Source organism: Stylophora pistillata, chromosome 3, assembly GCF_964205215.1.
Source record: "Stylophora pistillata chromosome 3, jaStyPist1.2, whole genome shotgun sequence".
Classification (NCBI taxonomy): Eukaryota; Metazoa; Cnidaria; class Anthozoa; order Scleractinia; family Pocilloporidae; genus Stylophora; species Stylophora pistillata.
In genome coordinates, this window is record NC_142521.1 from 11047961 (window position 1) to 11062029 (window position 14069).

General features: G+C 40.2%; 2 protein-coding genes across 3 annotated transcripts in view; one reads left to right on the top strand and one right to left on the bottom strand.

Moving 5' to 3' along the window:
• On the top strand, positions 1-4355 carry LOC111321037 (uncharacterized). Of its 2 annotated transcripts, none has more exons than XM_022923806.2 (2): positions 1-158; positions 1827-4355. In XM_022923806.2, exons 1-2 carry the CDS (start codon positions 141-143, stop codon positions 3783-3785), a joined length of 1977 nt encoding a protein of 658 aa, XP_022779541.1. In that variant the 5' UTR covers positions 1-140; the 3' UTR covers positions 3786-4355. The 2 variants fall into 2 exon arrangements, with proteins under 2 accessions (XP_022779541.1, XP_088609462.1); XM_088753336.1 differs by lacking the exon at positions 1-158 and adding an exon at positions 316-649.
• LOC111321038 (lon protease homolog 2, peroxisomal) overlaps positions 4152-14069 on the bottom strand; it is an 18405-nt gene continuing 8487 nt past the window's right edge. The window contains exons 13-30 of the mRNA XM_022923807.2: positions 13944-14034; positions 13516-13563; positions 11960-12059; positions 11703-11782; positions 11208-11238; positions 11040-11105; positions 10618-10695; positions 10468-10525; positions 10006-10085; positions 9273-9431; positions 9078-9135; positions 8413-8505; positions 8154-8215; positions 7545-7681; positions 6752-6818; positions 6266-6346; positions 5654-5683; positions 4152-5232 (exon numbers count right to left, since the gene is read on the bottom strand). Coding sequence (XP_022779542.1) covers positions 5128-5232; positions 5654-5683; positions 6266-6346; positions 6752-6818; positions 7545-7681; positions 8154-8215; positions 8413-8505; positions 9078-9135; positions 9273-9431; positions 10006-10085; positions 10468-10525; positions 10618-10695; positions 11040-11105; positions 11208-11238; positions 11703-11782; positions 11960-12059; positions 13516-13563; positions 13944-14034 — 1424 coding nt within the window. The 3' untranslated portion in view covers positions 4152-5127. The remainder of the gene's footprint in view (positions 5233-5653; positions 5684-6265; positions 6347-6751; positions 6819-7544; positions 7682-8153; positions 8216-8412; positions 8506-9077; positions 9136-9272; positions 9432-10005; positions 10086-10467; positions 10526-10617; positions 10696-11039; positions 11106-11207; positions 11239-11702; positions 11783-11959; positions 12060-13515; positions 13564-13943; positions 14035-14069) is intronic.

The following is a 14069-nucleotide window of genomic DNA, read 5'->3' on the forward strand; positions in this document are numbered from 1 at the left end:
TGAAAATTAATACTCATTAGGTAATTCGACTTTTGTGTAGAAATAATAGGTTGATGAAGCGTCTCAGTTTCTAGGATCTTTCGCTTTCGGAACGCTTCGTATGTTGGGCTCTACTTAATTCTTTTGGTGATTCGATAAACATGGAATCCTTTCACGAGGTATGTTTCCTTGATATTTTGGATTTGCTGTTACAAGCCTTATAGGTGGATGTCGTCATTCGGTTTAAATAGTTAACCACAACTGATGCGATCATCTTAATCTGTAAACAGTAGGATTTCAAGCGACCAATATAGTCTGTACATACAGGAAGAAACTACGCCGTTGGTTAACGGCTTAAAATCCTGCAGTATGTATTTTACCGACTCAAAGAAACTACGCCGTAAGGTAACAGCGTAAAATCTTACAGTGTGAAGGTACTTGAAGGACACCCAAGCAAACCAAAGGATGGAATCTTGAACGCAATGTTGACATTTCGTTTCGTTTCGCTGAATACCGTAGGCCCCGACAACGTAATTTCTTCTAGTTTGCGCACAGTCTGAAATAGGAGTTCACGCAGTTAACTTGCGGCTTAAAATCGTGCAGTCGGGAACGTGTATACTAAAGGATTTTACGCCGTGCGTAAAATCGTACAGTCGGACACATACATATTGTAAGTTTTTACGCTGTTAACTAACCGCGTAATTTCCTTCAGCATGTTTATATCCATATTGTAAGATTTTAAGCCGTTAACTCACGCAACTTATGTTAAGATGGCTTACTTCTTCTAATTGAATAAATGGGGGGATTCATCTGCTAAAACGAAACAAACACATCAAAACGGATTCAAATACTTATTTTATTTCTAAAATACGCAGCATTGTGTAAGGGTATTATCTTCAGTCAGGGAGGCTAACATTCCAACAGATTCTCGGCCGAGCAACGGTGTTCACTCGCGCCTATATTTCATTCTGTCACAGTTGTTTAGTTGTTTGGGATAATTGTCGCGCGAGGAAAAGCATTCTTTTCTTGCTCTAAAATTCTATGAAGCTATTATCGAGATTACATTCCCTTCTTCGGTTACTCTTAAATTCTATGAAGCTATTATCGAGATTACATTCCCTTCTTCAGTTACTCTTAAATTCTATGGAGCCATTTCCGAGATTAGCCTGCAGAACAGGTGTATTTTTTATTTTTGGCGTTTTTCAGGCAAAAAACAAAATAATAAATAGATAATGAACGCCGGGATTTTGCGTTCCTCCCCTGGTGCGTGACTCGCGCTGTTCTACAGGGTATTTCAGTGATAAACGGACTCAACTCCGAATAAGCGTCCAGTAAATATTACTTTAGAATAATTCTGATCTCGTTCATATTTTGTTCAGTACGTACTTCGTTTTTCGAGTGTCTCGCTTGGCTTTCTCTCCGTGCCGTGCAGCTGATAAATTTTTCCTAAGATAATATTAACTTTGATTTGAATAAGTTCCGAGGGGGGGGGGGGGGGTGGATAGGAAATAGTGATACTGCTAGTTGTTTCATGCTAAAGAAACTGGAATTAGTCCAGCTGAGTGGGCCTTTAGGTGGCTCGAGCAGTCTCAGCAATTCCGGAATATTGAAAATTGATACTGACCTCCTTCGCGAGTAAACGATAAGTGGAAGAAGAGGCACACCAGTAAAAACATGTACATTACAAAACTCTATTTTATGACTTTATGAGAATAAAACGGCTATGGTCTGATCTGCTCTGATTGTAGGTTACTAGGCCTCTGTAAAATGTAACCCAAAATTCCTAAATAAATTCATCATAAGTAAGAAGTTCCATTTATGTGTGGATGGTATGAATTTTTTTCCAGGAACCGGCCTTTACCCAGTTTGATGAGACATCCAATTTATGGCCTGAGCCTTTTTCCACCCTGATGAGCTGCATGTTCCCAGTGGAGTACGTGTATTCTGATTGGTTTCAATGGCAGGCAACCATCGAGGCACAGCGAAGAGTTCCAGAATCTCTCTGCAGCTTATCCAGAGACTATTTTGAGGCTGGAAGTCGAGTTGAAGGGTTTTGCATTCCCCAGTTCATTCTCAGGAACAGTGACATTGATCGAGGCAATGCACTTGATATCAAGGAACAGTGGCAGCCCGATCTTGACCTGATGAAAGTCGATGATTTCTTTGTCGAAACTAATGAAAAGAGCAAGATACCAATATTCATTGTTGAACATTTAGAAGATGATCCAAAGTATGCCAAGTTGAGGTTGACCGATGGCTTCAAGGAGCATGATTCGCGTTTTAAGAACGTTTCCTATCTTAACCACTCGTACCTGCTTCCTCATGCAGATCACCCCATGGCTGGCCGCCCATGGACCCATGTTAGTGGCGAAAAGGGTGAGTGGTCGTACAACATGCATGGTCCGGTACGTAAACTCATGTCAGCCGGCTTTCCATCTTACGAAGAGGATCAGACAGATGTTTTCAAGTATCCAATCGCATGGCCTGAGCCTGCTATGGAATGGTTGGTCCGATCTCGCCCAAGTGGTTGGCCCTCTTCTGAGCTTGTCCAAGAAGTATTTGACAGTGGTTGTCATTTAGCACCTGTTGGTAGAGGGAAGCGCATCGATGAGCCCATTGATACCTTTGTGTACTACCAAAATCCAGGACAGTCAGCGACGAATTCTGCAACGACTGATCCTGAGGGTAAATGGGCCATGGAAGAAACTGAGTGGAGAATTTCATTTTCACTGGCGGAAAACAAGCTTGGAGGGAGTGTTTCACCCGTTCAACGGCACGTTATGGTTTTGTTGAAGATGATCAAGAAGGCTTACTTTCCAGATGTTATTTCGACGTATTACTTGAAGAACCTGCTGTTCTGGGAATGCGAGAGTAAAGGAGAAGCCTTCTGGAAAGAAGTCAACTCCTCCAGGTGCCTACTGTTTATGTTGGATCGTCTACACGAGTGCCTAGAGACCTTGCATCTTCCACATTACTTCATGCCTCAGAGCAACCTTCTTCAATATGACGACACCGCTAATCTCAAAGAAGCTGCCGTTGCTGTCGCTGAGGTGAGGAGAAAGATACTACCGAAGACGGTCGGTCTGTTGAAGAGGCTTCAATCACTAACGTTTCAGTCAAACACGTATTTGCGAGATGTTGGCGTACTACTGAAGGATCATCTGCTTAAGATGCAGGACAGACATCTGTCTGAGGAAGATCATGGAAAGCTGCTTGCGACTCTTCACTCACTTTTTGTAGGCAAAAGCAAGGACGTAATAAAGAGTTTGCTAAGAATCGTGCCTGAACCTGATAAAGGTAAAGGAGTAGAAAGTCTGTTGAACATTGCTTTATATGCTTACCAGTCGATACTTGCCAGAAATTTGTGCAAGCTGTGGTTCTTAATGACCAAAGATAAAGACACTAAAGACGGAAAGGAGGAGGAGGATGAGTTTACGTCATTTGTACACGAAGAAGTGAGGGGGCTCTCTTTGGATGACGATCTTGTAGCACTGTCCCTCGCCTTCTTCCACAGCGCGAAAAACGGAACGGAGCCATCGTGGTCGGTTCCTAATTCAAGGGCGATGAAATACATCAGAGAAGAACAGGTGAGAATGGCTGTCGAGAGCACAGAAAGTCTACGTGCAGAATTACCGGCCTCAATCAGCTGGTTAAAGGTTAGCAACCTGAAAGAAGCTGCAGAAAGAGCAACAAAGAAGTTAAGAGAGAATCACACGGGCAGCACACTCACAAAAAAAGTGATCATGAGTGCACTTGAAAAGGAAGTTCAAGTACTTTATGGAGAAAGAACAACGGAAAAAAAGTAATTTTTTTAAAAGGAAGGAACGAAGTTGTAGGCAAAAGTTTAGCGAAATACATAACTGGGGCAAAGGACATGGACCAAAAATTAAATACTCTTGCGTAGAAACAGTCTGATAAAGTGTTAAAGTGCGCCACTTTGGCGCTGACTCTTTCATAGTCGTCTCAACGCGCGTGAAACCGACACGGCAAGATAGGAGCGCGAAGTGTGATGGGTAGGAAGAGAATCCTTTAATTTCTTATATTAACATTCATAATTTAGGGTGAGATAAGAGGTTTTTCAATGGGTGCAATGCACTTTTTACTACGCAAGATAGTACGGCCAATATGTGCACCTGTGTATACTCAGTATTAGACAAGCAAAAGAAAACAGAAAAATCTCAAAATGATTTATTCCTTGTATAAAGGCCGATCAATGAATAATTTTTATAAACTACATTTCTAGCGCAACTATGTAGTTTCAAGAGTCAGCGTATGGTCTTTCAGCAAAAACAATTTAAGTATCTTTGGTCAATTCTTAACCTTAAGACATTTGCAATATCATTATTTCAAATAAATACCATCCTTGTTAAGTTTTAGTTTGCTTGTTTATGGTATATTCTGATTTACTTTCTGTTATCATCAATCGAGACAGGAAGGGACAAAAAGAAAGAAATCACACTCCGCACAGCTGATTGTACAGATCGTATACAACATAAACATCCCTTGCTACACAAAAACAATTATCACAATGCTAATTAAACCTTGGTTTTGCATCTCATTAACCCTTCACGCCCTAATATCGGTTTGCGTAAACTGCACACTTTTCTCTGCACAATTCCTGTGGTATTAACAAAAGGAATTGTTCAAACAATCAGTCCCTAGTTAGTGATTATTTCCTTTATTCTCATGAGCTTAGTGTTTGATTCAGATCTAATATTGAAAGGGGCCCACCATTTAACTTTTGAGGGGGGGTGGGTGATTTCTGGTCATCAAGATTTTTTTTTCTAGCAATCTGCTGTGCAGGATATTTTTTCCGTTCTAAATGCTCTTATTTTCTGTTACATTTGGGCTGCATACAATTTTTTTCTTCCAAGAAGCGCTTGCGGGAAATTTTTTCAAAATCACCCACACCCACACCCCCCCTCAAGAGTTAAATGGTCGGCCCCTAAGGAGAGTTAAGATGGCAATCACCCTTTGGTGTTAAAGGGTTAATGACGGTTTTGAAACATTACGGAACAGATGAAGTTCAGTCGACGTTAAAAACCAGTCGTTTCGCATGAATCAATTCTCCTTTGATTCCTAGGCAAGTTAGGTTTTGACAAAGTTGCGCGGGAACTGTCTTAAATTCTTTGCGATACTTGGCAATCGCTATAGTTTGCTGCTGATAGCTTGCGCCATGCCTGGAGATTCATCATCAAACGCAGCACGTAGAACATCCTCTACCCGGTTGACCAAGATAAAGTCCATCTCGTCCTTGAGAAAAAAACATAAGCGAATACATAACAAATGATGACTAAGAACATTTGAGGAAAAAGTCGTTTTTATTTTAGTTCCGCAGAAGAAGTGAATCCCATCCACTCCACTTCGCGCAGCATGATTAACTACAATTAACATGATTAACTACAATTTTTCAACTACCAAGTCTAAAACTGATCCCTTCAATAGGTCCAAAACTTTTCCCTTTTTGACGATCGGGTTAGTATAATAAACGTTGCTCCCACAATAAAAGCAAGAGGGAAATAAAATGTCATTCTGTGATATTCTTATTAACAGCTGTCCCGGTGAAGTGCTCTTTAATCACTAGTAAGAAGGAGTGAAGGGTTTATTTTGCCTTAAAAATTTCTCTCTGACGTGGACAAACTAAGCATACTGTTCGATTTCTCAAACTTCTTACCTTCACGTTATCTGGCAGCTCTGAAAGATCCTGAACAGTAGTGAACAAAACGACAATGAAAAAAGTAAACACGCATATTTTGATATGATTTGAGATTATTCTGTAGAGACTGCAAACGCTCTAATGAAAACTCGTTCTCTCTCTAATAAGATCCCCATTCCTCTCTAACAAATCCCACCCCTTCTACGATAAACTCCCTACATCCTCTCTCAAGCCTTCGCACTTCTCTAATAGTCCCCAACCCCTCTCTGAAAAGTTATCTACCCCTCTCTATTGTGTTTCTACCTCTCTCTTATAACTCCTCGCCCCCACTCTAATAAGCTCCCCGTTCCCTCTGATGAGTCCTCTAACCCCTCTTTGATAAAGCCACCCACTCCCTCCCTAATATGCCCCCTACCCTCCACTCTAACAAGCCCCTATCCCTCTTTGATAAGCTCCCTATCCCCCACTAATACACCCCTCTACCATCTCTCTAATTTGCTTCCTCCCCGTCTCTGATAAGAGCTTCCCCTTTCTCTGCAAAGCCCCGCCACCTCCTCTCTACCAAGTCCTCCTAGTTAAGTCCAAGCTCGTCCATTCATCGTTAATTAGCTTTGTCCAATTTTTACTAACCTTTTCGTTTCTTCGCGGTAGTATCACCCTTCTTAGTCCAGCCCTGTGTGCCGCTAATACTTTTTCCTTGATTCCACCGACCTACAAGAAAAAAAAGATCCAATAAGTTTTTTTCTTCTTCGCTAATAAAGTATCAATGCCTATGTAAAATTAGTATAATTTCAGAGCTGAGCAAAGAGTTTCCAGCAATCTGATTGGTCGAGCGGTTCTTTATATGACGTTATATAAACCGCTCCACGCGGTTTATATAAAATGTTAAAATAAAATGTTAATAAATGTTACTAAAATGTTATGATTTTAGAAATTTCTCTGTTGCTCTGCTCTGAAATTATACTAAAACAATTATTCGCCTCAGGTTCGGTGAATATTGTCGAATAATCCCCTCGACTTCGTCTCGGGGATTATTCGACGATATTCACCTTGCCTTCGGCGAATAATTGTTTAATAATACAATCGCTGCAAGGAGCATAACAGAACAATCCTTACCGGTAGAACAAGCCCCCTCAAGGTTATTTCACCGGTCATGGCTGTGTCTGAGCGGGTACATCGGCCGCTGATAAAGGAAGAGTAGAACGCGAGATATTAGCAAATGTACAACAAATTTACCTACAAAATAAAAGAAAGTGATGCCATATAAAGTAAGATACGTTTACCAATGTTACTATCGTACCAGAGCATGATTGTATTGTGTTAGAGGATTTCTAATACTAGGATGGGAGGAGCCCACAAAGAGTTTTCACTGGAGAAAAGTTTTAGAAAATCAACTCAACTCTTTCCTCCTCTTCGCTCTCTCACAAACTTTTCCATCTCTTTCTTTAACATGTGGGGAAATTGTGTAAAGTGAAAGAGAAGGATGATGATTTTTTATCGCGATCTTCGAATTCCTAAACACTCCCTGTAGCTCATTGGTAGACTAACAGATCATGAAATCCAAAGAGCCGGGGTTCGCATCCTCGTGGGGACTCAGGGTTTTTTTTTTTTTTTTGTCGACCCAGTACCTTCGGTCCTGCTTTTCGATTCATTGTCGTGAAACGAAACAAAGGTTCTCATAATGATCAGAAAGAACACAGGCTAATTTAATCAGGAGCAGTGAGAGCTCAAAGTGAACAAATGAAAAGGAAAGTGTGAGTGAACAAGTTGCGATTTGTTTTAGTCGAGCCACTGTTTCGTTGAAAGTGTAGTACGAGTTTAAAGGCCTAATGACGAAGGCCGGGTAAAACCTTAGAAGTAACACAGTCCCGGGTAAATTGGACACTTAGTGGAATATTGTCCTCTCTACCTGAAAAGCGAGACAAGAACAGTAACAATAGTAACACCAGCAGATGGACCGTCTTTGCCAACAGCGCCTGCTGGGAAATGAATGTGTACATCTGTGCGCTCAAGTAGATCCACGCCGTCCTCCGATGTCAGACAGTACTGCAGTGGTTGGGAGAAAAGGATACAACACTTAGTTATTATCGGACAAATACAATATCCATGTAAAGTTGGAACGTAATTAACCCCAATTCCTCGAGACTTTCTAAAAGGCGTACAGAGTTATGACTTAACAAGCAAGGGAGCAAATTCTTCCAAATCCCGGAAACTGAATCGCCACCAACTTGAAACTGCAGCGTTGTGAGAACGGGGTTATATTTGGTACTTCCCCATAAAAACCCTTGAAAATACTCCAGAGGATGAAGGATGAGGTCATATTGCGAACAAAACGTTTGATAAAATCTCGGAGACCACCATTTGGTTCACACTAACAGTTGCACGTTACTTTCCTGTATTAAACATGCGCTAATTTAATACATTATACAGCCATCATCATTTATCACCATTAAGACTGCAATAAAACGTCACTTGCTCGAACAATCAAACCACATGGTGTAAAAGGAATAAAACTTACCTCAGTTGAGCGACTTCGAAGCCAGCTCAACGCCAACTGGGCGGATTCTTTCATGACATCCCCTGAAGTTGGAAAAGAAAACGTTTGGGTCAATGCTAAAAACAATTCCAGATGAAAGCTCGTTCCCAGTCAGTTATTTCAGGACTCAGAAATGACTGACCAGTCCTGTCGATCAGAAAGCGACGAGACTCAAGGTTGTTTCACACCGACCATTGTTTGACCATGAAACAATATACTAAGTATATATCACTGAACCTACCCAACTGTCCAGTCAAAGTAATTTTTCCCTCTCCTCCCATGCGTGTCGCCTCCACAAACATGATCTCTCCACCCATTGCTGTCCAAGCCAAACCTAGCGATACAAATAATCATCTGTTTCAATGGTATTACGATGGTTAATTCGGTCTCCAGAATTATCCGCACACCGGAACTAAAAGTTTGGCAAGCCTGACATGGAGAAGTTATCCGCAGGGGAGGGGTGGGGGTAGAGGCCACTCCAGAGAACCGTGCGCATTCAGACGACTAAGGATTTGTATCTAACTGAAGACATGAGGATCGCGAATTTCAGGTCAACTATGTTCTCAACGAAACACTCGAGAAGCACGAAAAGTAGACGCGACATAATAATATATTTAATTATCAAAACAGCCAATCAGGACAAAGGTTAGCATCATCCTTAGCCGATAAACAGGCGAGCTGTTTGAAGCGCGGAAAACTCGGGTGACGAAGTCGCGATTGGTTTGACTTCTGCTTTTGATTGGAAGAGTGGAAGGCGCGAGTTTTCTGGACCAATCAAAAAGCAAAGCCAATGCAATCCCGGATTATTTTCGACACTCACTTCCATGGAGTCCAGACACCTTTAATCTAAAGTAAACATGAGAGGATTCAGTCTCTTTGCTTGATCTTGTCTTAATTTCGACTTACCTACTGCCACGCCTGGAGTTGACAGTCGTTGAGCCACTTCGGATTCAAATACAGGAGGCTAAAAAATAAAAGGCAACGTACGAATTTCAGTGTGAAAAAAATTAAAACATCCAAAAGGACTAGGAATAAATCTCCTGTTTAGAAATTTACAATTTCCCTGTGTGACAGGAGTGACATATTTACTGATTATCATACCCCTAATGCATCAGTCAAGAATTTCTCGGTGATCAAAAAGGCCTCACGGTCAGCAGGTTTATCACTTTTACCCTTGGGTTTGTCGGCTTCCTGTTCTTTCGATTCTTGTTCGCCACTTTTTTCAGCCTGCCCTGAAGCACTTCTTGTTGCTTCAGCCACCTAGGAGTAAAAATAGAGCACGCAAAGGTTTTAAAAGTCGTAACCGTATTTAGCCAACACTGCCCTTCTACCTTGACTCTTTTGAATCCTTTCGCTACCGGAAGTTAAGTTTGATTCTCCTTCTTTAGTGCCTTGTGTTTACTTATAGGTTAGTTTGGCTGATCATTTTCTCAATCTTCATCCTTTGATTGCTTTACAATACAGTGATTTACGATGGAAACGTTACCTATTGATGACTTTCTGGAGTATAAGAGTTAGGAACGACTTTGCAATATTTTGTAATGTTTTCCGATGAATAAATCTGCGTTTACAAACAAGGAACCACTAAAACCTCATTAGGTATATGGTTAAGCGAGATAAACAAAAAAACTAAAATTAAAATTGATCATTTTACAATGCGACATGACACGGTTTGAACGCTTAGGATCCTCGCAAAAGATGGAAGAACCCCTTTCTCTCTTCCCTCGCGCATCCATGCCTCAGGCGTTACCGCCCTTACGCGTGTCTTCCTCGCGGTCGCCTCTCGACTTTCTCAGTCCGGCGCTGGTTACCAAGCCGCTTTTGAATTCTATACCTGCACGGCCACAGCCCGACACACGCCACCAATCTTCCGCTCCAATGATCTCACTCCAGCTTCCCGGGTGTAATTAGAAACTGGAATAAAAGATCAACGACACCTGGGTCACGAGCACTTCTTAAGAAAAGAAAATTATGAAAGCAGCCATCAATAAAACAAATTCTGGCATAGACAACGAATAAAAGAGAGATCCAGTGGCGAAACGAGATCCTCTGTAGCTAGTTCTTACAACGACTGTTGTACAGTAGTTAGAAAAGCTGACGTTTTCGCAACCAGAAAAAACCAAGTCAGCATCGGATGTGTAGTTGGTTGCCATTCGAACGCTGCCAGTTTAGTTCGTGAAAGCCGTATTTATTCGATCAAGCGCCCAACCTCGAAAAAGGCCCACCCTGTGGGTATGAATAGTTGATAAGCGCCAGCCTCGAATAATACCCACTCCCAATAAGTGATTTTACTTACTTATTGCCTTCATAGAATCCTCAGGAAAATCAATGTCTTTTTCATTGAGTCCATGTTCCTGAGTAACAAACAAAAAATCTGTTAATTCTATCGTACACAGTAACCTTGGTCAGGTGATTAAAAATTGTCTTTTAAAAATCATTTCCAAACCTTCAGCTGTTTGGGCAAAAGATGTCGCTTAGTAATGGCAATCTTTTCTTCCTGAGTGTAACCTGGAACCATGATCAACTAAACATAAAAAGAAGAGAAAAAAAAAACAGTCAAAACTCGCTACACTCAATACGTAATTATTAAATCCAATACAATAATGTAGCAAGACAAACTTGTTAGCACATAATAATGATGAATCCCTAGTGGCTACTAAAATCATCACTTCTACCCATACACCCTCCCTGTCCCTTCATTTGCAGCCCTCCCCACCCTACCCCCAACCTGGGAACTGGATGACGGGGGGGGGGTGGGCAGACATAGAGGTATGGAGGCTACATAGCACAATATTCGTGGTACATTACAAAATAACTGTGGGGTCGTAACTACCTCATCCCTCTCCTTTAAAACTGAACATTTCTCACCTCCATTCGATCAAGCAAAGCAGGAGGTATTGTGCTAACAGTATTTGCAGTGGCTATGAACAGAACCTGTCAAATGATAGAAAAACAAAATGGGTACTTCAGCAATGGATGATGAGAGGACAATAAGATACGTGATAGCAAATTGTTAATTGTTCAGACCACACTCACTTGTGAAAGATCAAATGGAATATTGAGGTAGCTACATCTCTGTTAAGGACACAATAAGGTGTGAAACTTGATTAGCCTTTCAGAAACATTCAATATAAAAGGTTTGTAAACAAAACACTTCTCAACTACTTCACTCAATAAGAATTTTTTTAATCTGTCCCCCTCCCTCCCTCCTGTCCCACTTGTATTTCCTCTATCCCCCCTTCCCAACCTCTTTGCCAAATGATCAGCTCATTTACTTAATCAGCTCAACTGAAAATTTCAGTTGGCAATTATCTGCATACAATTTAATTGTTTTCATTTAGCTTCTTCACCTACTGCAAGCATGTACAGAGTCTCCCTTGGCCTAGGAGTTATAATGACGAGAGCTACCAAAATAGTTTGTGTAACAGTTCAAACCAAATAAAATATTTGGAGGGGGGGCGGGTAAACCCATAATAAACAATAATCAAACCTAAGGTACATGTCAAAGGAAGGACTTGATCAAAAAGATACTGGTCTACAAATGTCCAATTCTGTTCTGGATCCAACACTTCCAATAGGGCAGAAGCAGGGTCGCCATGAAGACTCTTTCCCTGTGAAAAGGTAACACCGTTAATAGAAAAGTCCCTTTTCCTGTCAAAGAGCTTTAAAGATGTTACTTTTAGGCACTTAAATCAAAATAAAAGAGTAAGAGTTAAGAAAGAGAGTAAAAAGGAAAAAAAAATAAATGCAGTTAAAGTCACATTTAACAAAATCAAGTTTGACAATACCATCTTGTCCACTTCATCCAACAAGATAACAGGATTCCTCACTCCAACTGTTTTCAAGGCATTTAAGATTCTTCCTGGCATTGATCCTATGTATGTTCGCCTAAAGAAACAAGAATACCCACAAAAATTAGCCACAATGATTACATGAAAATTCAGCTAACCAGCCTAGGGGCCCACAATGCCTGAACTTAAGATGGCTGAAAACAGTTTTTGATACCTGTGTTTCATCATTTTCTCTAAAACCCTTGATCTCTCAGTCGCCAAAACTGGCAGCAAGCAAGTTAACAACACAAACTTTGTTTTTCTGATAGTTAAGCTGACGTATGTGCCATTGTCATGGCGACATGAATAAATATAAAGAGGCCTTTAAAATCGGTTTTGTTCATTTGTAGAAAATCTATTCATTAGTTTTTCTTTATAATTTGCATGCAACGAGCTTGTAACGATACTCACAAGTTAACACCATTTTGCTGACAATTTGACAGAGATCTTTAATTATCCCTTGTTGAAGGTTCACTCGATTATCTAGAATTTCCTTCATTAAAAATCTTTTTTTTTTGATACTCCAGTTACTTATTTCCTAAAGTATTTTTGTGCCAAATTTCGTGAAATTCTAATGAGTGGTTCTCAAGAAATAGGCATATTTCTGAGAAAGCAATTTTCCATTCAATTACAATTTTTCATCTTACTATGCATGCGCTGCATTTAACTGGATTCTCTCGATAACGACAAAAAGCTGAGAATTGCTGGGTTCTTTGCACCATTAACTTTTCTAACATGTCTTTGTAATAAAAGATTAAAGCCCTCAATACACTGCGCCAACTATAGAGAAAAATAGCACAGACAGTACGGATACATTTTGAGTAAGAAATAAGACCGCTCTGTTGATGGCATGTTTGTTTCTTGCAATCTTTGCGCGCGCGCTAAATTGCATCAGCAAAAGCGCGCGCAAAAACTGTGTTCAGCCACCTTAACCTAGTCTTCTTTTAAAACCTTACAGAACCTTGTGTCTAATTTCTCCTCACAGAACCACCACCAAATAAATATTTACAGTCATGAGAATTATGGGTTTACCAAATCAAGGAACTGAGCACCAACTAGAGAAGCTTACAACTGATAAACAAATTCTCCTGGTCAGCATCAAGAATTATTAAAGAACAGTATGGAGAATGCATACTGATTAGCATATAAAGGGTAAAGAGAGTAGGAGTAATTGTCAATTCCCCCTGGTTGGGGTACTAATCTATCAGTAGCCATTCACACTCCTGAGAGGAGAGAAGCACTTATGAGTAAAGCACCTCCCCAAAGAACAAAACTGAGGACTCAAACCCAGATCTCCCCAACCAAAGCCCAGCACACTTAATATGTCTTTAGTTAATGCTACTGACATCTCTTGTAACTTTCTAGAATATTTATTGAATACATAAATCTACTTCTGTCAATCAATTTTTATTAAGAAATGTTTTTTGCAAAACTTTAACACCGTGATTAAATCACTACAGTAGACAAAGAAAAACTTTCAATGAAGACAATCCTCTGAGATGATAAAATCTTACCGATGTCCTCTGATGTCCGACTGGTCACAAATTCCACCAAGTGATATTCTGGAAAATAATAATGAAACATGTCAAGTATCATTTATTTAGTAAAGAAGTGCAGTTTCAGGAAAGATCACACCGACTGAACAAGCTGTTGTTAGACATTTTTTTAAAGGAGACTAAATTGATGGGCATAATTATCGATGACTGAGTTTTCCTCCACCAGAAAGAAAATATTCACTTTATCATACTAACAATTTTGCCTTGAAAAGTTTAGTACAAGTTACACAATTGATTACATGTAAGTGTCACATGTATGTACATGTAATTATCATTAATGATTGCAATATTGACCATATGAGCTCAAATGTTAATCTGAGATTAACTATTTTTAATTATAACTTAATCAGTCAAGAAAAAAATAAGTATTTTGATATTTATTGCACCTCTGAAATTCTCTGCCAAGAGTGTTTGCAATAGATCTTCCTACGCTTGTCTTCCCAACCCCAGGTGGACCAACAAAGCATAAAATAGGACCTACAAGACAATATTGATACAGGTACTAGTTCACA